The sequence below is a fragment of the Rhamphochromis sp. 'chilingali' genome, assembly GCF_963969265.1.
Source record: "Rhamphochromis sp. 'chilingali' genome assembly, chromosome: 1".
Taxonomy (NCBI): Eukaryota; Metazoa; Chordata; class Actinopteri; order Cichliformes; family Cichlidae; genus Rhamphochromis; species Rhamphochromis sp. 'chilingali'.
In genome coordinates this window covers 60,890,224-60,913,870 of record NC_137929.1, presented here as the reverse complement: position 1 = coordinate 60,913,870, position 23,647 = coordinate 60,890,224, and the positions used below count along the sequence as shown (strand labels likewise).

The following is a 23,647-nucleotide window of genomic DNA, read 5'->3' as shown; positions in this document are numbered from 1 at the left end:
CTCATTGTAGCATAACTACGGGGGAATTCAAGGTCACCTGGTCCAGCCCTAACTATATGCTTTAGCAAAAAGGAAAGTTTTAAGCCTAACCTTAAAAATAGAGATGCTGTCTGTGTCTTGAATCCAAACTGGAAGCTGGTTCCACTGAAGAGGGGCCTGAAAACTGAAGGCTCTCCCTCCCAGTCTACTTTTAAATACTCTAGGAACAACAAGTACTGTAGGCCTGCAGAGCGAGAGCAAAGTGCTCTAACTGGGTTATGTGGTACTATAAGGTCATTAAGATAAGACGGGACCAGATCATTCTAGACCTTGACTGTGAGGAGCAGGATTTTGAATTACATTTTGCATTTAACCTCAATGGATGTGTCTATGAAGGGCCAAAAGGCTTTTTTCTTGGGGCCAGCACTGGCTTGCCTCCTCCTGTGAGAATGCCCACAATCCCTTTGGATGTCCCAACATATCCACCCTTTTACGAAGGTCTTGGCTGTCTTCACACTCACTGGCCAGTGGCAGTCTATCGACTCCACCTTTCTAATTAGAAGCCACAGTACCACCTGCTCCAGGATCTAACTGTAGCATGTCCGTTCCTTCCTCAGCCATTCCCGTTTGCAGCTCCCTGATTGCTACATTCTTCATCTTTTGTTTGTAGGAGAAGGGTCACTTCCCCACTTTCAGACAAGAGCTGCAAAGGTGGTGACAGTAGTTCTTGAGAATAGCCAAAGTGATCCAGCACAGCATTATGGACTTCCAAAAGATACTGACAGTAGGCTGAGCACTGGTATCTGGGCCTCCCGAGACAGCAGAGGAAGTAACCACACCGCCCATTGTGCTTCCAGACATTTACATGCCACTTGCATGGCCTCAAACAAGCCTAGAAATCACTGTAGGTAATCTGCAGGGATACAATGTGCTACTGCCTACTCTTGATGCTCTGCCGTGATTTCGGCCAGGGCTTGCACTGGCTGTACAACCTCAGTCCAACATAGTTCTGTGTGTTGGGTGAAGTTGGGCACCACTGTAGTACTATGTTGCTAGCGTGAATTCCAGACACAAAGTCAGAGTTCATGTGTTTTATTTTTATGTTGCCACAGTTTATAGCAATTGTCTTTTCAGACATTAACTTGATTAGTTCAGCAACATTTCAGCGTACTCCAACACACACACACATTAAAAAAAACAGTTATTAGCAAACAATGAAGATATTTCGTGCATCACAAGTAGCCGTACGTTTAAGTGTGAATGCACTTGTACACTCAAAACGGCAGGTGTAAGTGGAAATAAATAATTTGGGATTGGCATGGTCCTGATTTTGTAGCCATGGTTTTGAGTTGAACTTGTGAATTTTTGATAATTAATGAGTCAGTATTTAAATGTTTGTTTATGATTTACATTTATATCTTCATGCATTTCCTTAGTATTTTGAGTCTTTAGTCCTTAGTTTTAGTTATTGATCATATTAGTTTATTATTTCTCTCAGTATTTTCTGTTGCTTTCCTTAGGCTCCCTGTTGTTTAAACTGTGTGTGTGTGTGTGTGTGTCTTTGTACTCAGACTTTAACCGAGAGCCCAACGTTGTCTACTCTTCAATGAAGTAGTCCACGGGTCCAACCGCTGGTGTCTAACTGGTCCCCCAAGCACCACAGACACAGGATATGTACATGCTAAATAGATTTGTATGCAGATTTGTGTGTATTTTGCGTAATGTCTTATCTTTTATCTGCGTTTTTAAAGTGTATTTTGCTGCAAAATCAACAGTATGGTTACAAATGTTTTTAAGTCCTCAGTAAGATCACTGTTATTTATATTTTATTCATGTTTGTTACATCTTGATCTTGTTGCTGAAGTAGCAATTTAGTTCCTCTACAAGATTAATAAATGTTTGTTCTCACTTGTTTTCCATGTGTGTTTCTGTGGGTTTTGCTGAGGTATCAGATGGAAAATCTGACTTGAGTTTGCTTTGGCTAACTGACACACCTCTATTCAGTGCAGAAAAGTGTGAGACTAAAGACAGCAGAAGTGTCACTCGGTAGTTTCAAATGACACTGAAAAGCTTCAGTGTGTTTGATACTGATATCTGACATTTTGCAGCTGTACTTTGAAAATATGTTGGTATAGATGTGACCCGTGGGAAGTACTACTTAATTAGTAAATGAGCCTCAGCAGGGCTGGACTGGGACAAAAAATCGGCCCGGGCATTTTGACTAGAGACCGGCCCACCAAAAATGTGACGTCATTCAGGGGTAAGACCGCAAAGGATTCTGGGAACTTGTGGCAAGAGGTACTAGCGCATGCAGGCTTTCAATTGAACTCAGTTACACAGCGATAAAAAGAAACACAAAAAATGGCAAGAAGCTGTTGTATTATTAACTGCAATAGCCGGTGTTGTGCCAAAAAGTGATTGCTAGTATTTAAATTGCTATAAGTAACTTGTTGGGCTATAATATGTGAAACACATGTCAAATGCATCCCTCATGGATGACATAAAGTCATCTCTCCATCTCTCTCTGCTGCTCTTCTGTCTCCTCTGTCACAGACTTCTCCACTTTTGATGATAAATCAGCCTGGTGCAACATGTAAGGATTGGCACAATTTGTTAAGATTTTGAGGAGTTTGAGAAACTAACCTTAAGCATGAAATAAAATTTACTATCAGTAACTTCATAGCACCCGCCCAGCAGTATATAAACTCCGTCATGCTAGCTAGTACCAGTTATTCTAAGCGCCTGTAAAAAGTCAGCACAACGAAAACAAACTACAACTAAACTTGGTTTATATCTGACACAGATAGGCAGCAGGTCATAACTTCTTACCTGAAGTTCAGTTCCTCTGCCACTATGACCGGCCGCCTCGGGTCTCTCCTCCTCTTGCCTCCCCTTTCCCTTATCCACCTGCTGGCCTCCACCACTTGCTGATGTTGCTAAATCTGTGGAAGCTATGCCATAGCTACCGCCAAACAATTCACTTATTTTTACACATTTGGCAGCGTCTGCCTGAAGGGCTCGTTTCTTTTTGGCCCTAATCTTTTCTGCACCTCCTTTCCTTTTTTTGTTCTCCATTTTCTTTAGTTCATCTATAAGATTGCTAAACAAGGGGGAGGGTGCATCCGACCTCCTAGGCTGTAATTGGTCCAGCCCAGAGTCGATCATGACCAATTGGCCAATCCAACACCTTTCATTATTTATACCCTTCCAAAAAAAAAAATCGATCGGCCCGTAGAAACAAAAAATCGCCAGCGGCCCACCGGGCAAATGCCCGGTATGCCCGATGCCCAGTCCAGCTATGAGCCTCAGGAATATAGTCAGTTGGGGGTTGCAGAGAGGTGTGAAGAGCTCTGGTGGATGGGGAGGGAAGGGCTTCTGAATCAAACCTGTTAAACTGTTTTAATTTGGTCTACTTTCCTGGTCAATACAGTGTTATCCACACAGAAGCTGATATAGTCTGTTATGCAGGTTGTTAGGCTGGCTGGATGGGGGAGTGGCGTGTGCCTGGCGGCACTCTCGATGGAGACACTGAAGACAAGATACTTCAAACAGATCGTGAGAGCAGCTGAGAAGATCATTGGAGCTCCTCTTCCCTCCATCACGGATACTTATAGCACCTGTTTCATCGGCAAAGCCACCAGCATTGTGGAGGACCCCACACACAGTTTCTTCCCCCAAGCCGTCAGATTCCTGAACACTCAGTGACTGGAATGACACACACACTCGCACACCTCCATACTCATGACTACCAAGCACTTAACTGCAGTCTCTCACTCTCATACACACACACACACAGGGAGAGAGAGAGAGACTAAGTTACTTTTGCACAATACTCAGCATTTTGCACATATCCATTGCATCTTGTGATTCTATCATCCTGTTCCATCTAGTGTTGCTGTGGACGGGCTGTGAGTACTCAGACTGCTACAGAACGCAACATGGAGGCCTGTTGACTTTTTCTTAAAAGTGGGTGAAATGACACTCTCTTCAGTTGACACAGGATACACACACACACACACACACACACACACACACACACACACACACACACACACAACACACACACACACCCTCCTACCCCTCTCAAAACACCTCCAATGCACATCCTTTATATGTTGTAAGGTGTGAAGATTCACGTGCTCTCTGTGCTGAGGTGTTTTGTTTTTCTCTGTTCTCAAAGTGTTCTCATGTGACAAATAAAGGCTTATTCGTTCATTATTCATTAATTTATAATCACCCATAAAGGAAAATGAATGTTTTTGTCTGTTTTTGTAATGTTTAGATGAATTAACCTTTGGTTCAATCAAACTGAAGTCAACACTGTGTTGGAAAATTGATCAGCTCTTCTTTAGTTTATTAAAGTTATTACAACCTGATCTGGAAATCCAAAACAGTCATAGCTCAGTCATACTCAACCAGCATACCGTGTCACTATCTGCAGTCTGCGGTTCAGGTCTGTTCGTGTGTCTCTGCACAGCTGTAATTAAAATGTGTTCAGAGGGCCTCAGTGTCTGAATGGTTCCAGTTCAGCTCCATAACAGCAGCGTCCCTGGTTTGATTCCTGTGGTTCAGCTCACATCTGCCTCTCTCACTGAGGGGGACGTAACTACATGGACATGGATTTGTTCATCAACCAAACTACAGATCACTGAGAGCAGAAAGGACTTCATTCTCTTTCCTTTTTGAAATTCTTCATTTTCATTTATGTGAAATAATGAATGATAGAGAGCATCACTGATATTAAATATAATCAGACTGTGTGAAAACATTTCTTATGTATATATGTTTTGCTTTATAGACAACAGTGGATTTTCTGTATATACTTATGTTTTCCTGGTCTTTGTTTGCATAGAAGCTTTAAGCCACTATCTTTTAATTTCAGGGTTTTTTACACAAAGGAAAATGTTTGTGTTGTACTTCAGTGTTTGAACCAATAGAAAGCTGGTGCTCAGAGGAAGAGGGCGGGCTTTACTTGGTGACAGTGACAGAAATGAAAAAAGCTCAAATGAGTGAGAAGGACGATGAAGGAAACATCTGTGCTGTGTCTGCTCTGTAAGTAGAATCTCTGTGTTTGTTTGAATTCTTGTACTTTGACTGTCTGCTCTCCTGATAACTGATGATGGAGGAGAAGACATGAAAAACAAATCAGGCTGAATTCAAGTTAAGGAAATAAGGATAAGCTGCATTTGTCGGTTGCAGCTGCCTGCAGCTGAGATGACAGACCTAGTCAACCATACATACAATATACAAACAGTGGGGAGCAAGGCTGGACTGGGACAAAAAATCGGCCCGGGCATTTTGACTAGAGACCGGCCCACCAGGATAAAGATTGAAAATGTGACGTCATTCAGGGATAAAACCGCAAAGGATTCTGGGAACTTGTGGCAAGAGGTACTAGCGCACGCAGGCTTTCAATTGAACTCAGTTACACAGCGATAAAAAGAAACCCAAAAAATGCCAAGAAGCTGTTGTATTATTAACTGCAATAGTCGGTCGCATGACAGCCACGGGAAGCCGACGGGTAAAGAGATCGTTTTTTTTTTTTATCGGATTACGTCGTTGAAGTGAAAATTTTTAAGCCATGTTTCCGAAGTAAGAGCCGACGGATGGTCTGGATATACCAAATATAACATCTCAGAACACTCCAGCTCACAGGTTAGTCTGCTCCAAGCATTCCCACAAAGGTCAGAGTTTTGTTGTAGTTAATACGTCATTTTTCTTAACATAATTGGTGATATAGGTTACAAGCAAGTCTGGCGCTGAACAGAAATTGTCGCGCTATGCTCCTTTGTTTATTGTGCATAAATAGTGAATTGTCCTGACACAATATTGCGTTTCGCTTCTGTTATTACCATGGTACACTGACAAAACCATATACTTTTATTCACAGGATAAAACAGTTGTTTTGTATCACTAATTGTCCATTGCGATTACAACATACAATATTATTGTCACTGCTACATTTCTGTAATGCTACTGTAACCGGTTTCTGCTTCATCCCGCTGCAACAGTTCGGCCCAAACAGACTCCTCGACTCTGCGTTGTGTAGTGTTTTTAAAAAGACAAGGAGTCTCTGATCGATCGTTGCCACTTTATTTCCTGAATGGAAACAACGGTGTATTATCAGTGCACAGGCTCGCCATACACCACTCCGCACAGCACACTCTCGTATGGCTACGGCAGACTGGCAGCGATTACTGCAGCAATATTACAATTTCTAATATACAATAAAATAACAGCAACAACAAATGATGTACCTGAATGGAAACAACGGTGTATTATCAGTGCACAGGCTCGCCACACACCACTCCGCACAGCACACTACGGCAGAACATCTCATTAGCATTCCGCTTTAGCGTACAGTTTCACACATTAATAAACAAATGAAAAGTACATAAAACTGGTGTTGGACATGTGTCCACTAAGCACTTATTACACTCGGTGCTCGTCAGCTAATCAAACATGTTTTATGTGTCTGTACTACTTAGCTATATTGTGTGTGGAACAATACAACTCACCTCTCGTATGGCTACGGCAGACTGGCAGCGATTACTGCAGCCAGCCACACCGAGAGGGGGGGCGCTGTTTCCCCATTACACTGATATTTGTGGCAAGTGGAATAATACCACATAAACACTGTTACACTACCAGAAATTATTTCCACTACTAATTAATTACCGTTGAGCTCAAAGGTCCTATTAATAAACTGTTAATGAATGTGTATTTATGAAGACGATTTGTGAGACTGGTAAACTTATGATACGTACAATAGTCTTTCGTTCTACATGGTGCATTTCAAGGTCCTGTACCCATCCGTCGGTAAACTGTACCTGGGCTTGTTGCAGTGACCTGAAGTTACTAAACTTCATGAGTGTATGCACTCACTCCAAGAAGCGTATAATTATAAATCTGAGCGTGGTGAAAGTTGGGCAGCACGCTGACGTCTTTTGTCCACTCTTTCACTCTTTTGATTTTTTCCTCGTATCTTTTCTTTGTCTTTTCGTCGAGTCTGTCTTTGTACGGACCGGCATTGTTCTCCTTTTGTTTTGTACATTCCTTTTTTGTGCGGCAAAGAAAAAAAAAGAAGGTATTGGAACCGGAGAATGAACGTTTTGCGGTGCTGCAAATGTTTGCATTTGATGCGGTACTTGGATTGTTTTGCCACGAGTTCCCGGCATGCAATGCGCGAAAATCACGTGATTGTTAAACAAGGGGGAGGGTGCATCCAGCCTCCTCGGCTGTAATTGGTCCAGCCCAGAGTCGATCATGACCAATTGGCCAATCCAACACCTTTCATTATATATACCCTTCCTAAAAAAAAATAAAAATAATCCATCAGCCCATAAAAACAAAAAATCGCCAGCGGCCCACCGGGCAAATGCCCGGTATGCCCGATGGCCAGTCCAGCTATGGTGGGGAGACAGGCCTGGCTAAGTAGCAAAAAAGGATAGACAATGAAATATGTAACACATAGGGGCAATTCAGGAGAAAAAATAAGGATTTCTGCTCATAATGACTCCCCTGTTGGCAGAAAACAAAAAAACCCCACTCCATAGCACACAAAGAAGCACGCTATAACACCATGAAACACAGACAAGCAGCATCTGCCAATGAGCACAGTGGGTCATGGACGCTGCTACCTCATCGCGCCTCCGGCTGAGCAGCTGTCCCTATCAGGTGGGAGGTAAGCGTGGGAGGAGGCATTGGATCCGTAGAAGGGAGGGCAATGGTGAGGGCGTATCAGTATTACTGTGCGTTTGTTTCCTGAGTTCAGCTTGAGAAAGTGTCCTTTCGCCTATTACTCAAAGACCAAAAGTCCACGGCCTACGCAGGCGGCCTTGAGGAATAGGGCAGAGAGTCAGTTCAGTCTCGTTATCCTATCTTTTGGAAGAATGTTGTTGTCAACCTTTAAGCAGCTGGTGCCGTCTGGGGTGGAGGTGTATCCGCATGAGAGATGTTGGTTATGTGAAATAGGGTGAACAAACTGCATTAATTCTTCAGTCGTTTTAATGTCCATCACTGGTCTTCAGGTGTATCTCTCTTTTGGAGAGCATGTATCAGAATTTCAGGAGCAGGACCACGCTTCCAAACACGCTCCTTCCGGCTGTCATCTCTATAGGCTCCCCTAGTTCTGCAAGCTGATCGTTCTCGTTTACGTGCCCCACCCTCCCTCCCTTCGTCTCCATTCTTCAACTGCTTCACTTCTATTTAGTAAATGTGGATCTGCCAGGCCCGGGAGCCATCGCCAGTCCCCTTTTGAGCCCTTCCCCAAACCACAGCTCATTTCATGTCAAAGCATCACTTTTTCCTACTAAAACGCTGTCAAACAGAAATGAGGATGTTGGCCCAGCTAGTGAATTAAGAGCTGTGAGCTCTTCCAAGATCTTTCCCATATTTTCGTTCAGTAAGAACAGTCTGAGCTCTCACCACTCTTCCCACACTTTCGATCATAGTTGCAAGCCAGGTGGGTTTTCAACAGTAGTTACAGCTTTCTTCAATTTCTGATAAGCCAAGCCAGCTCCAAACAGGAAGAACCCCGTTATCATGGTGCCGAATAGGTAGATGTCTTCAGTATCCTTGATAGACAGTCCCGCCAGGAACACAACACGTCACTTCTGACACCTGTTCATCATGTATCCAGCAGGGAACATCCCTCCAGGATACTCAGGCGCTCCTGCACCTAGGCTTCTTGTCAATAGAGTGTCAATTGCATGAAGGGACCAGTTGATCAAATCCATAGTTCTTCTTTAGATTTCAGAGAACAATAGCGAGACTGAGAGGCTCTATCAGCGTTAAAAACACCACGAGGACCAACTGCAGGTCTGAACTGACTCTTTATCTTTGCTCAGGAGTCGAGGAAACACAGCAGGCAGTGAAAAGATCAAATCATTCACTCGATATATGAACACAGCTGTTTGTGTGTTTGTCAGCTGTTTGTGTGGAGTTGTTCTTTATGTTCACCTCGAATCAACCTGAGTGTCATTTCTCTTTAGTTCTGATCTCACTGCTGAGCTGCACAACAAACCGAGGTCAGTAACCTTCTTCTGTCACCGTTTAAACCTGATAAATGCTCACTGATATGACCTGATTGGGTTCATGTTTCACAATGTAGCGCACATATAAAGTGATGAAATGAGGATTCTGCAAAACATTGATTTTACCATTTTATCACATATAAAATTATAAGTTTTTCATTTTAACCCTCACAGCTCGTCTGACTGTGAGTCCCAGCAGCTCTCAGTTCTTTAAAAGAGACTTTGTGTCTCTGAGCTGTGAGGAGGACGACAGCTCTGCTGAATGGACTCTGAGGAGAAACACAAGCACACAACAGAGGACTCAGTGTGGAGATGGGTGGGGAGAACCAGCTGGTTCTTCATGTAACATCACGGTTTACCAATCATACAGTGGAGTTTACTGGTGTGAGTCCAGAGAGGGTCCCATCAGTAACATGGTTAACCTGACAGTCACTGGTAAGCTGAGTGTGTGGAGTTAGTGTTGATGAAGCTGTGTGTAAATGGATGAAATGCTGTAGTTTGTCTCTGTGTTGAGGTGGATCAGTGATCCTGCAGAGTCCTGTCCTCCCTGTGATGGAGGGAGATGACGTCACTCTGCTCTGTAAAACAAAGACCACTCCCTCCAACCTCCCAGCTGCTTTCTATAAAGATGGCTCCCTCATCAGGAAGCAGCCTACAGGTCACATGACCATCCAGCATGTTTCCAGGTCTGATGAAGGCCTCTACAAGTGTGACATCAGCGGTCATGGAGAGTCTCCATCCAGCTGGATCACTGTCACAGGTGACACACTCACCTGTCTGTGTTTCTGCAGCTTTCAACATTCACAATGTGACGACAACTTAATGACTGTTTGCGCTTTATTTTAGGGGAACACACCACCACACCTCCACCTACATCCACACCTCCACCTACATCCACACCTCCTCTTGGTTCCACCTCCATCACTCTTCCTTCATCACTCTCTCCTCCTGTTCTCTCTGTGTTGTCATCTGTTGGATCAGCCTGTGTTGCGGTTCTACTGGTGTTACTGGTTCTGCTGGTAAGACGATGTGTTCACAGTAAACCTGCAGGTGAGTCTCAGACTAATAGAATAAAGTTCACATTCATTATGATTACACAGAGACAGCACAGCAATGTACTGTAGGTACTTCCTGATCTTACATCCATGGTTTTCTTCTGCTGAATAATGTGCACAGTCATTATTTCTGGACATTGTAAAATGTAGAAATGATTTTTCTAAATAATTTCCTCACATTTTTAACAATTAAATTCTGTACAGTACATTAAATACAGTAAATTGTTCTTATTTTTTAAATAATTTCAGAAGGACAAGAAAACACTTTAGAAAATGAAGTCATTGATGACATCATATACAGTGAGATCAAAACATCACACTGTCCGCAGCAGCCAATCAGACAAAGCAGAGGTAATATTGGTCTCGTCTTCTTTTTGTTTGTTTTTGTAGTAGCTTCCGGGGTGGGGACAAGATTACTTTGGTTTTTGAAGTATATACAAATTTAAATATTCCGTAATTTCAGGAGACTGTGAAGACATGAGATAATGAATAAAGAAACTATTTTTGCCATTTCTTTGTCACAAGTGGGTACCTCCACCTGTTTTCAAAGTGTTGTAGGGGATACCATTTCCCAATCAAACCAATTGTCTTCCACTTACCCAGACACTGTGTTAACCACTCCACTAAGGAAACAAAGACATTTTGAGAAAGCTATTACTATGAAACAAATCTAAATAACGTTTTTAAATAGTTCTCAATCAACAGTTATTTTTGGAAACAAATGAGCAACATTATGACCATTTCAGCTTTTTGTAAAGTTATCAGCTAATGTTAGCTAGCTTGGTTTTAAATCCGCTTCCGTGAACTGTATGGGAGCATCACAGAGACACAAACATCCTAGATGCTAACTCACCAATACTGGAGCTCAGTGTTCTTGTACAATCTACCCCAAAGCAGCCATATTACTGTACAGACTTACATTAAAATGCCCCCAAAACCTCCAACAGCACAGCCACAGTCTCAGGGATCCAGTTTTGGGATAATGAGCTGAGGTGAAGGCTAACAGACAGCTAGCAGCTACAGGCAGCTTTCCCTGCCAGTCAAAAGGCCACGCCCCTAATAATGCAAACGTTAAGCCTTAATGTAATTACAACTCTGTTGCTTGTGAAGCTCGCACACAAGAATCTCACTCAAATGTGCTGTACCAATGTACCTGCACATGTGATGTGACAATAAAAGTGATTTGATTTGATTTGGATTATAGCAGGCAAACCTTGAAATCTTTCTGGGATTTCCTTATCTGGGTGACTCAGGAGGTAGTCCACACACTACAACACGACAACCACCAAAGGGAGATCATTTTGACTCCATCCTGCAACAGTTGCAGCACTGCTACTTTTCTACTCTAGAACAGTAGAAAACCATTTCATAAGTAGAAGTAAGCCTACACATTTTAACATCACATTTGGAGCCTCAAGTGAACATTTAACATTTGTGAACATTTGACATTTATTCAATTCAGTTCTGTTGCATCTTCAAAAATTAAAAATGAAATAACTGAGACTTACAATGGAGTATCGTTGCAAATGGTTTACTGAACCTTCTTTTCAGCGCATGTACAGAACATCAGTATCCATTTTCTACTGCCTCCTACAGGACACACTCTTCTTCCACTTCCTTACAACATTAATGTAACACAGAACCAATACTGCCTCTCCTGGCATTACCATTGTAACGACACACTCATTCTCATTCTGCTTCTTTCAGATGAATAACAGGAACTTAGGATGTAGGTATCTATGAATAATAACTATTATGCATACTCATATATTTATATAACCAACTAATTTCTTGATGCGATACCACAAGTTCAAAGCCTTTATTGTCATTGCATGACAATAAAGGCTGGTGAAACAATGTGTTTACAGAAAACCTGAAGGTGAGAATCAAACTTCCTGCACTTTTATGTGTGCGGTCGTTACTTGATGCATGCTTGCATGTTACTTGACTCATTTTTAGAACTAAGCCCAATCTAGTCTTTCCAAACACGGTAGTGTTGCCAATCCCATTGGGGTCATACAAAGAGATAAAAAGCATCAGAGGATGTCTCTGTGTGGGTCATACAGAGAGAACTCAGGAAAAGCAGAGTTAAGGAATGTATAAATGTTCTCTTACTTATGAGCAAACACGTGTCTCCACTACAAAGGGGTTACCACCACCTAAACAGTGGATATAGGGTATGTGAGCAATATGTCTCTGCACTGTGCTGCATGGAGCTCAGTTTATCAATTACTTACCTCTCTGAAAATGTGACATTGCAGCCATGGAGTTTTCTGTTTGTGCAGTAACAAATTTCTTAAATGTAATCTCTGTTTAGATATTTAATTGAACAATTTTTTTATGTTGAATGATTTCATCAGATCAAGAAGAAACCGAAGATGACATCATCACTCATGTCAAGTACAACATCAAAACATCCAGTCATCAACAACAACCAATCAGACGAAGCAGAGGTAATTTTGTGTTTTCTTCATGGTGAGGTTCAGACAGTTTTAGCTCCATGTTATCGTAGTAAAGATGGGGATCATTTTACTTGTTGTTTTGTTGGATTACTGCGTTGGACAATATGGTTGTCTGTGGTGACTGATTCACCTTTGGAGCCTCATGTGGACATTAGAGTAATTGCATTTTTTGTCAGTTTTTTCCATCTCTGGAAGTTTGTTTGATAGTTTGATTAAACTTTATAGCACAGAACCTCACCCATATGTGGAAAAGTTTTACCAGTTTGGCTGCTAAATGGTTAAATTTGCTTCTAAGGACTTTGGTGTCGACTGAAGCAGTCGACAAACACACGGAGCAGCAACAGCGGCCAAGCCGAACACAGGCACCATGTTGCGTGTCAACCTCCGTGACATCTCATTGATTCCGAGTAAAGAGGCAGACTTAACAGACAACCTCCAAATGCCAGGAAATGTTGCACAGAGAGAAATAAAGCTGCAGAGAATCAGCGGAAAGCAGTTTTGCCCAGACGTCTTGCTTATTAGCATGTTCAGAGCTACTGAATCCCTCTGTGTGTGGGTCATACAGAGAGAGGCAGAACGCAGGCAAAACAGTACTAAGAGATGTAGAAATTACCTCTTCTCAATGTCCAAACACAGGTCTCCACTACAAAGGGGTCACAATCTTACAACCAAACATGTACAGTACATGCTGGCTAAGTCTGAGCACCATGCTCGATGAAAATCTCAGTTTACCGAGTAACTCTGTGATGTCCAAATTGCGGGGATGGAGCACAGTGTCTGTGCTTTCTTAAATGTAATCTCTGTTTAGATATTTAATTGAACAGTTTTTTTTTATGTTGGATCATTTCAGCAGATCAAGAGGAAACTGGAGAAGATGACATCCTGACTCATGTCAAGTACAACATCAAAGCATCCAGTCATCAAAAACAACCAGACAGACGAAGCACAGGTAATGTTGCGTTTTCTTCATGGGGGTGGGGAGGTCAAAGATGAGGGTCAGACAGTTTCAGCTCATTGTTATCATAGTAAAGATGATGGTCCGTGTACTTGTTGTTTTACTGCACTGGACAACGTGGTTGTCTGTGGGAACCAATTCGCTTTTGGAGCCTCAAGTGGACATTAGAGTAATTGCACTTTTTTTTCCAGTTCATTTTTTGGCTCTGGCAGTGTCACGGTTCTGGGTCAAATTGACCCAACATTTCGAGTTCTCATGTTTTGGTTTGATTTTGTATTTTTAGTTATTTTCTTGATCTATTGTCAGGAGATGATGATGATGACGATGATTAGTATTATTTAGTATGTTCCAGCTTATTCTGGTTTAGGTTTAGTTCTGCCCGTTTAAAGTCCATGTTTCTTAGTCTCCGTCTTTGTGTATTGTTTCCTGTTTTATTTTGCCTTTGCTCGGTGTCGCATCGTACTCTCACGTTAACTGTGATCTGTCTGCCTGCTTAGTTCGGTTTTGGATTCTCAGTTTAGTGAAGTTCCTGTTCTGTTGCTATCAGCAATAAAGTCTTGTTGAGTTTACTTTTGCCTCCGAGTCCTAGATTTTGGGTCCTTTCTCCCTGCCTGCCTGCACACAGCCAGTTTCTGTTTGGTAGCCCATATTTAAGACAGGTATTACCAGTTTGGCTGCTGAGTGGTTAAATTTGCTTCTGTGGACTTTGGTGAAGGTTTACAGTGGGAACATTTATGCAACATGGTGATGGTATTTAAAAAACATAACATCGAGATCAGGTGTGCTCATGGTGGTGTGGCCACAAGTATATGTGACCAAGTGGTCAACAAGGGTTATATCAAAATAATACAATGACAATGCCACCAAGGGGTATTTCACCCCCAGTTAATATAAAATCTCCTTAAAAACTAGAAAAGATACAGGTTTAAGGACTCAACACCGAGGCAGATTGGCTCCAATATTAATATGTCATTTATTTGTATTTATCACAATTAAACAACAAATAAAAAAGATGAAATCTGACTGTGGCACAGCCTATTCTTTAACAGTGTCCTGGATTACATAAAACCATACATTGAACTGGACTTACCAGTAGCTGAAAACCACACAAAAATTAAGTTTACACCCCAGGTGCTGTACAGCAAAGGAAGTGTGGAAAATAACCACCACCAAAGGTCCCACGGCTACTGGTGTGTCCTCAGTGCACTTTAATAAAAAAACACAACACAACAGTCATAAAGTTAAAAGTCAAAGAAAAACTCTAAAAGGAACCAAGCTTGTTGCGCACAGTCAGGAGACAGTGTACATTTGAATATTTAACCTGTCCACACTACACCGGTAGCACAGTGCTTGTTGCAGGCCTGATTCGAAGTTCGGGTGCGGTGAGGCTTAAAACTGTTGGCCGCTTCACTCAAGCTGAGCAATAAACAAAATATGTGCACTTTAGTTCCAGTTAGTACTCACGAGTCCAATGAGTTTGTTAGTGGGCCAATCAGAAACGGGCAGTTAGCAGTTAGTTCACCAGTAGTGAAGACAGTCAGGGGCGAGAAAACAGAAGGGTCCATCCGGGCAGAAACCTCTCTCTCCTTTCAGAGCGTCCCTCGGCTTCTAAACATATTAAAACACTTGAGCTACAATACCAAATGCTATCACTTAACGATTTAGCATTAGCATAATTTGACTGAAAATCACAGAGCTAAAATTACAGCATGGCATCACAGCACATAACGCGATAAGCTGCGCTAATTAGCAAGCCGCTAGTTAGCATCACATACCATGCCATTTTACCACTATAACGAATAGTTACAGTACAAATGTCAAGGCACACAGTCTCATTTACCTCTTGCAGATCACAAATAAGTAATATCAGGACCTGAGTCGACCTCAATGATACACTTAGATGTAAAATCCACACCACGTTTGCCTTACGACATCTCTCTCTTCGGACTTAGCTTCTGTGTCCGCTCCCACAGATTCACACAAACCTTACCACTCGTCCCGCCCCCATAGCAGAGCAGAGTGACATTGACTGGCTCGTCAGCACAACAACCAATGACAATACAACATTAAGATAACTGACATTAGATGGGTAAATAAACTTAGGTTACATCCAAACATATTGATCCTGCACAGAAAATGAACTCTAAATCATAAAACCCTTTTATTTATTGGACTCTTAACTGTAAATCAGTGGCGGAGCAGGGGGGGGGGGGGTGGCTTACTGGGCTTAAGCCCGGGTTGTTTTTTCAGAAGCCCGGGGTCTTTTGGAGTGTATGAACATAAGGAGCTTCTTTCAAAGAAAAAACTCTGGTAAATGTTATTTCATATATTATGCTTTGTATGTTGTTCAGTATATTTCTATGCAAAACAAGAGGAATTTCAATACACAGTATATTCACAATTTAAACCAGATATTTACATACACTTTATGGAAAACGCAAGAACATTTTTTTTCTGTACAACATCAATTTAGAGTAAACTTGTTTTGTTTTGGATAAATAAATATTGAAATATCTTTTGAATTAGTTAAATGTCAGAATAAAGAGAGACAGGGCTGTCTATTTTTTGTCACCTTCATCAAATTTAGGAGTACATGTACACTAAGTTTATTGTTAATTAATAAGAAAACTTCAGACGATTCCATTCTGAGCTGAAGAAGCTTCTGATAGGTTAGTAGAGTCCATGTGAGTAAATTGGTGGCACACCTGTGGATGCATATAAGGCAAAACACAGAGCCTGTTTCTTTGAAATGGGAAAATCTATCTGACCCAGATAGACTGCAGGTCATAACTTCTTACCTGAAGTTCAGTTCACCTGACACTCGGACCGGCGGCTGCCTCGGGTCTCTCCTCCTGCCTCCCCTTCCCTCATCCACCTGCTGGCCTCTGTGGAAGCCCCGCCATAGCCACCACCAAACAACTGAGTTATTTTTACACATCGACCTGCATCTGGCCAATCCACCACCTCTCATTGTTCATGCCATTACAAAAAAAATAAAAAATAAGTCACTGGGCATATGCCCGGTATGCCCGATGGCCAGTCCAGCTATGTTAACCTGCAACCAAATCTGCAGCTCCATACAGCAATGTTACGACTTAGATTACATCTTATAACTCATAACTCTTATGTTAGCTGCCCTCAGTAGCATACTGTCTGATATATTCAACGGCTGCAATAATTCTTTAAGTGTAATTTTTTCCTTGGTATTCTAATTTCACCGAAGTTTACTAAACTCAACAAACTTAATATTACTTACCTGGACATTTATTCTGTTCTCATTTTCTTTCACTGAAAAATTGTTTCCTGCAGTGCCGTCTTTCGTGCTTGGCTCTCCTACCTTTCCTAACTACCTTTGCTAACATGATGCACATAGCGCAGAAGCCGATGCTGCATTCATTTACACTCGGATATCTGAGCTTCACCGTGAAAACATAATCGGACATTTGATATTTGATTGAATTTTATTGTTTTGCCTTTGGGGTGGCACCTGGGGTGGCCAGTCTGGTTGGGGGTGGCCTGTGCCCCCCCAGGCCACCCCGCTGGACACACCACTGGTGGAAGGCAACAACTGAAAATATGAAATAAACACACATGTAAGCTGAGACTCTCTAAAGAGACAGAGTTGTTGTTTGGCTTTTCATTTCGCCATTTGTTGATTCACTCGAAGAGCAAGTAATGTAATATGGGTCAAGTGATCTGTTTGACATCAATCTTTTGTGATACACCGTCATATTTGCATTATTTGTACAGTACGAATGATTTGCCTTGGTACCTGGTCAAACTTCAGTTCTCCTCTGTCTGCCTGGCTGCGCTTCTCCAAGAGCGCACTCGCAGTGCTTCAAATATTGTGTGTAGTTTTTGTTTTGTCAGCCAGGCATCTAACTATGAAAAAAATACACTCCAAAAGACCCCGGGCTTCTGAAAAAACAACCCGGGCTTAAGCCCAGTAAGCCACCCCCCCGCTCCGCCACTGCTGTAAATGAAATTGCATTTGTACCAAAGCATATAATTTTTAAACCTTTGATCAACTATTTATATTTTAACCATTTTTTTATAACAGTACTTTTTTTCCTTTATACTGCAAGCCCGAATAATTGCAGACAGGGCTACACCAAGAAAAGGCTTTTGACAGAGTTGAGCACCGTTACCTCTGGAGTGTGTTGGAGAGGTTTGGTCTCGGCACTGACTTAATTGCCAAGATTATGGTGTTGTACAAAGACATTGAAAGTGTACTGAAAATAAACAGTTGTTTGTGTAAACCTTTTAAAGTTACCAGAGGAATCAGGCAAGGTTGTCCGCTCTCTGGTATGTTGTATGCTCTGTCTATTGAACCGATGTTACATAATGTTAGGTGTTCTATTGCTGGTATGAGTTTAGCAGGTTTTAACATGCCTTTTAACCTATCTGCATATGCTGATGATGTTATTGTTTTTCTTAGAGCGAAGCTCTTGCAATAGGGGGTTGGCGCACTGGACTCCCGCAACTTCCAGGTGGTTTGAAGTGGAAAAGGGGTGGTCTAAAGTATTTGGGTGTGTACTTGGGGGATGAGGATATGGTAAACAGAAACTGGGAAGGGGTGTTGGGGACAGTTGAGGGGAAATTAGGGAAGTGGAGATGGTTATTACCCCAGATGTCATATAGAGGGAGGGTTTAGATTATAAACTACCATGGCTGGGGCGACCATGGCTCAGGGGGTTGGGAAGCGTATCTGTAACCGGAACGTCGCCGGTTCGATCCCTGGGTTCTCTGTCCTGGTTGTTGTGTCCTTGGGCAAGACACTTTACCCTACTGGTGTTGGCCAGAGGGGCCGATGGTGCGATATGGCAGCCTCGCTTCTGTTAGTCTGCCCCAGGGCAGCTGTGGCTACAACTGTAGCTTGCCTCCACCAGTGTGAGAGTGAATGAGTAGTGGCATTGTAAAGCACTTTGGGTGCCTTGAAAAGCGCTATATAAATCCAATCCGTTATTATTAAACAACTTAGTTGCTTCTGTATTGTGGCATTGATTAGCTTGTCTGGAGCCACCCCCTGGCTTATGGTCTAAACTTCAATCTTTGTTGACCAATTATTTTGGGGGGATAACCGACACTGGATACCCCAGGCTGTGCTTTTTTTCCCAAAGAGGAAGGTGGACACGGGCTGGTTCACCTGGAGAGCAGAACTGCTGCTTTCAGATTGCAGTTTATTCAGAAGTACTTGATGGGAAGGGAAGAAGATGTTTTCTGGAAACCAGTAACTAGTGTTATTTTAAGACGAATAGGAGAGTTGGGCTTGGATGCTTCAATGTTTCTATTAAATTGTAATTTGATATGTTCTTTTGACATGCCACTGTTTTATAAGGGACTTTTCAAAGTTTGGACCATTTTCACATGGAAAAGACTGGAACCTACTTCTTCATTGTTTTGGCTTCTAAAGGAACCGTTGTTGTTTGGAGCCCGGCTGGATGCACATGATGGAACAGGGCTTTCTTTTGCAAAAAGACTGCTTGAGTCAAAGGTTTTCAAACTAAGACAAATTGTGGAGGACCAGACCTTCAGAACACAGAAGCAGCAGCGTCTTTGGTTGGTGTGACATCTAATCGGATTATCAGGTGTATTCTGGACTTGTGGCTTAGACGGTTAACTGCATTTGAAAAGGAAATGCTGTTGGACTATTCCAGTGGATTGGAGATTCCTGATGAAAGGGATCCTTTTCCAGGATTGGGATTGAATATTGATTTTACAGGCATGGCAGGACCAATGCTTGTGAACCAAAAAGACTCAGATTTTCACATGTTGAGTGGAAAACTGTTATATAAATTGTCTGTGCAATGGTTAAATAAAAGGAAATTGAGTGGAAGAACAGATACTGTATGGAGAGAAGTTAAAAGTTGAGGATAGTAAAAAACCTCTATGGTGCGTCTTTTATAAACCCCCTTTGAATAAGAGGTCAGGTGATCTACAATGGAGGATTTTGCACGGGGCCATTGCTGCTAATAGTTTTGTGTCCAAGGTTAAAAAAGGTGCAAGTGAATTGTGTCCATTTAGTCAGGAAACAGAAACCATTTTTCACATGTTTCTTGAATGTAAACACCTTGAACCACTGTTTGTTATGTTAGAGTCTGTCTTTGAAAATTGTGGAGTGGGTTGGTCTCCATTGGCATTTCTCTTTGGTGCTGGCTATACAAAAAAAAAGAGGCTTCAAAGTGGAAGCTGCTAAATTTTGTGGTGGGTCAAGCAAAAAAATTTTATATATAAAAGTAAAAAAGATAAGTGATAATTTTTTCAGAGGAAAGGATTGATACTACTTTCATTTTCCTAGAGTATTTAAAAGTAGAATGGGAGGGAGAGCCTTCAGTTTTCAGGCCCCTCTTCTGTGGAACCAGCTTCCAGTTTGGATTCGGGAGACAGACACTATCTCTACTTTTAAGATTAGGCTTAAAACTTTCCTTTTTCAGAATCAGAATCAGAAAGGGTTTTATTGCCAAATGTTGAGCAGGTTTACAACATTAGGAAATTGCTGTGGTGCTTCAGTGCAAACATACTGTCATAGAAAAATAAAAATAAGAATAAGAATTAAAAGTGCTAAGTAGATAGATATATACATGATATATACATGAGTGCAGGTGGTGATCAGTGCCAAACATGGAATGATGCAGTGAACACAGCGTAGGGTCATGTGTTAGTGGTGGGAACAGTCATACGGTTATTGTTCATGTGTCCGACAGCAGAGGGGAAGAAACTGTTCTTATGGCGAGAGGTTCTGGTGCGAATGGACCGGAGCCTCCTGCCTGAGGGGAGCAGGTCAAACAGACTGTGACCGGGGTGAGAAGGGTCAGCTGAGATCCGAGCTGCACGCCCCAGTGTCCTGGAGGTGTACAGGTCCTGCAGAGCTGGGAGTCTGCAGCCAATCACCTTCTCAGCAGAGCGCACAACACGCTGCAGTCTCTGTTTGTCCCTGATAGTGGCTCCAGCGTACCACACGGTGATGGAGGAGGTGAGGATGGACTCGATGATTGCAGTGTAGAATTGCATCATCGTCCGTGTTGGCAGGTTGAATTTCTTCAGCTGCCTCAGGAAGTACATCCTCTGCTGGGCTTTCTTAATGACGGAGGTGATGGTGGGCTCCCACTTCAGGTCCTGGGTGATGGTGGTACCCAGGAAGCGGAATGAGTCCACAGAGGTGATGGGGGTGTCAGACAGGATGATGGGGGGGAGTGGAGCTGTGTGCTTCCTGAAGTCCACAATAATCTCCACTGTCTTCTGGGCATTCAGCACCAGGTTGTTGTGGCTGCACCAGGACACCAGACGTTCAACCTCCCTCCTGTAGGCAGACTCATCCCCGTCCGAGATGAGTCCAATAACGGTGGTGTCATCTGCAAACTTGATTAGCTTGACAGACTGGTGGGTGGAGGTGCAGCAGTTGGTGTACAGGGAGAAGAGCAGAGGAGAAAGAACACAGCCCTGAGGGGAGCCGGTGCTGATGGTCCGGGAGTCCGAGACATTCTTTCCCAGCCTCACATGCTGCTTCCTGTCCGTCAGGAAGTCAGTGATCCACCGGTAGATGGGATCAGGCACATTCATCTGGGAAAGCTTGCCTCGGAGATGGTCTGGAAGGATGGTGTTGAAGGCAGAGCTGAAGTCCACAAACAGGATCCTGGCGTAGGTTCCTGGGGAGTCCAGATGCTGCAGGATGAAGTGTAGGGCCATGTTGATGGCGTCATCTAAAGACCTGTTGGCTCTATATGCAAACTGCATATAGTTAGGGCTGGACCAGGTGACCCTGGATCCTCCCTTAGTTATGCTGCAATAGATGTAGGCTGCCGGGGGATTCCCATGATGCATTGAGTTTTTCCTTTCCAGTCACCTTTCTCACTCACTATGTATTAATAGACCTCTCTGCATTGAATCATATCTGTTATTAACCTCTGTCTCTCGTCCACAGTATGTCTTTATCCTGTCTTCCTTCTCTCACACCAACCGGTCGCAGCAGATGGCCGCCCCTCCCTGAGCCTGGTTCTGCCGGAGGTTTCTTCCTGTTAAAAGGGAGTTTTTCCTTCCCACTGTCGCCAAAGTGCTTGCTCATAGGGGGTCATATGATTGTTGGGTTTTTCTCTGTATCTATGAAGCGCATTGAGGCGACTTTTGTTGTGATTTGGCGCTATATAAATAAAATTGAATTGAATTTTGATGGTTAAATATAGAGTTAAAGCAGAGTTTCAGTTTTACTCGTTGATGAATAATTTAACAGACTTTCCTTCTCAGTGGTGTTTTAGGAATGTGGTATGTTCTGTTATAGATGGCCATTTGTACTTCAGATCTATGTTCATGTGACAGTTTTGTTTTTTCTTTTCTTTTTCCTTTGTGACAAAACTTGTGATGTCTTGATGTTTATTTATTGGTAAAAAATGTGTTGTTAAAAATAAAAGTCTGTCTGTCTGTCTCTGTCTCTCCTGACATTGTCATCTTGGAAGATGTGCCATTAGGTAATGCAAAAAAATCCACTTCTGTAAAAACTGGCCCTGACCTAATTTTTTTAAAATAATGGATTGCATTTATATAGCACTTTTCGACACCCTCAAAGCACTTTACAATTCCACTATTCATTCACTCTGACATTCACACCATGGTGGAGACAAGCTACGGTTGTAGCCACAGCTGTCCTGGGTCAGACTGACAGAAGCAAGACTGTCATATCGTGCCATCGGCCCATCTGGCCATCACCAGTAGGTAGTGGGTGAAGTGTCTTGCCCAAGGACACAATGACCGAGACTGTCCAAGCCAGGGATCGAACCGACAATCTTCCAGTTACAAGACAAACTGCCAACTCTTGAGCCATGATCGGCCACATAACTTTGCTAAAGCAACCCCAATCCTCTTACAGTACACAGAAAACATGATGGTGTCACTTCAACAGCAGCTCTTTTTACGCTAATGTGCTCATTATACAGGAAAATCTGGGCTTATCAGATCCTATGACCTTTGTCCATATTGGTCCACGGTCCAATATTCAATTTCCTTAACAAACTAAAGCTTTCTTTTTTGATCAGCATTGTTAGATTTGTATTGTTGATTGTCATTTATGCTTAGAAATATTTACTTATATATGCTTAGAGTTTTGTAATTAGTTGTAGATTGGTAGAGGTTTTGATCCTTGATAGTCTGCAAACTTTGTGTGTATTAGACAGCACTTTGGGAGCATGAGAGGTCATACCGTGTCTTATTGTTTTATGGTAGGATTAACGTAGTTGCGTCTGTTCTAGTCTAAGTGCTCTTTGTTTAGATGAACTGCAGGACTTCCTCACCGTGTTATCTAGGATGAACCATCTAGGGTGAGGGGGAGGCTACCCTCTTCCTGACCAAGGATGTTTAACCCTTTGATCAGCAACACACACACACACACACACACACACACACACACACACACACACACACACACACACACACACACACACACAGGCAAGGTACTCTTTGTTTGTATGTAGACGTCGTATGTTAATGAACCTATGCATATTCATGTAACCTCAATAAAAGGACAGTGTATGGGAGAACGGACGAGAGCTACTGGGGTCAAGCGAAGGAACGGCGTTTGTCTGGTTCTCTCCCATGCACGAGTACTATGAAGAAGTTTGCCTACTTGTGTCTTGCTTGCAGTGTAATTATATTGTCTTCAACGTTCCAGCAGATGGGTTCAAGCTACAAACCTATCATTAATTGGTCCTTCGATGCCGGAGCCCTGGAATCGCATTCACCGAGGGGAGGAGAGGCACGCTGAAAGACTGACGTCAGCCAGGAAGTTCCTGTGGATTCGCGGTCTGTCTTTTCTCCTCGATGAATGACGGTCGGCGGGATTCGGGCTGATATTACACTCTAAGCAATGCCAAGTAAGTTTAAAGAGGCCGACTCTATAACCGTGTGGTTGTGCAGTCTCCGCCACTGTGTGAGGCGTTGAGAAGAGCCCGACTCTATAACCGTGTGGTTGTGCAGTCTCCGCCACTGTGTGAGGCGTTGAGAAGTTCGCTACTTTGTGGAGCGATACCCGGGTTCCTCGCTACTTTGTGTGGCTAGAGGTTCCTCGCTACTTTGTGTGGCTAGAGGTGAGTTCTCCGCCACTTTGTGGGGCGTTGAGAAGTTCCGCGGGGTCCAGACTGTGCTGGACGATAGGCCTATTTTGTGTTGTTTTTG

General features: G+C 42.7%; 2 protein-coding genes across 2 annotated transcripts in view; one reads left to right on the top strand and one right to left on the bottom strand.

Moving 5' to 3' along the window:
- gp1ba (glycoprotein Ib platelet subunit alpha) overlaps window positions 1-23,647 on the bottom strand; it is a 205,788-nt gene that overhangs the window by 165,990 nt on the left and 16,151 nt on the right. The gene's annotated exons all lie outside the window — the stretch shown is intronic.
- On the top strand, window positions 4,981-11,784 carry LOC308409486 (Fc receptor-like protein 4; the record flags this gene model as incomplete). Its single annotated transcript, XM_080902279.1, has 6 exons — window positions 4,981-5,031; window positions 8,973-9,008; window positions 9,189-9,449; window positions 9,529-9,774; window positions 9,861-10,064; window positions 11,777-11,784. Exons 1-6 carry the CDS (start codon window positions 5,001-5,003, stop codon window positions 11,782-11,784), a joined length of 786 nt encoding a protein of 261 aa, XP_080758405.1. The 5' UTR covers window positions 4,981-5,000.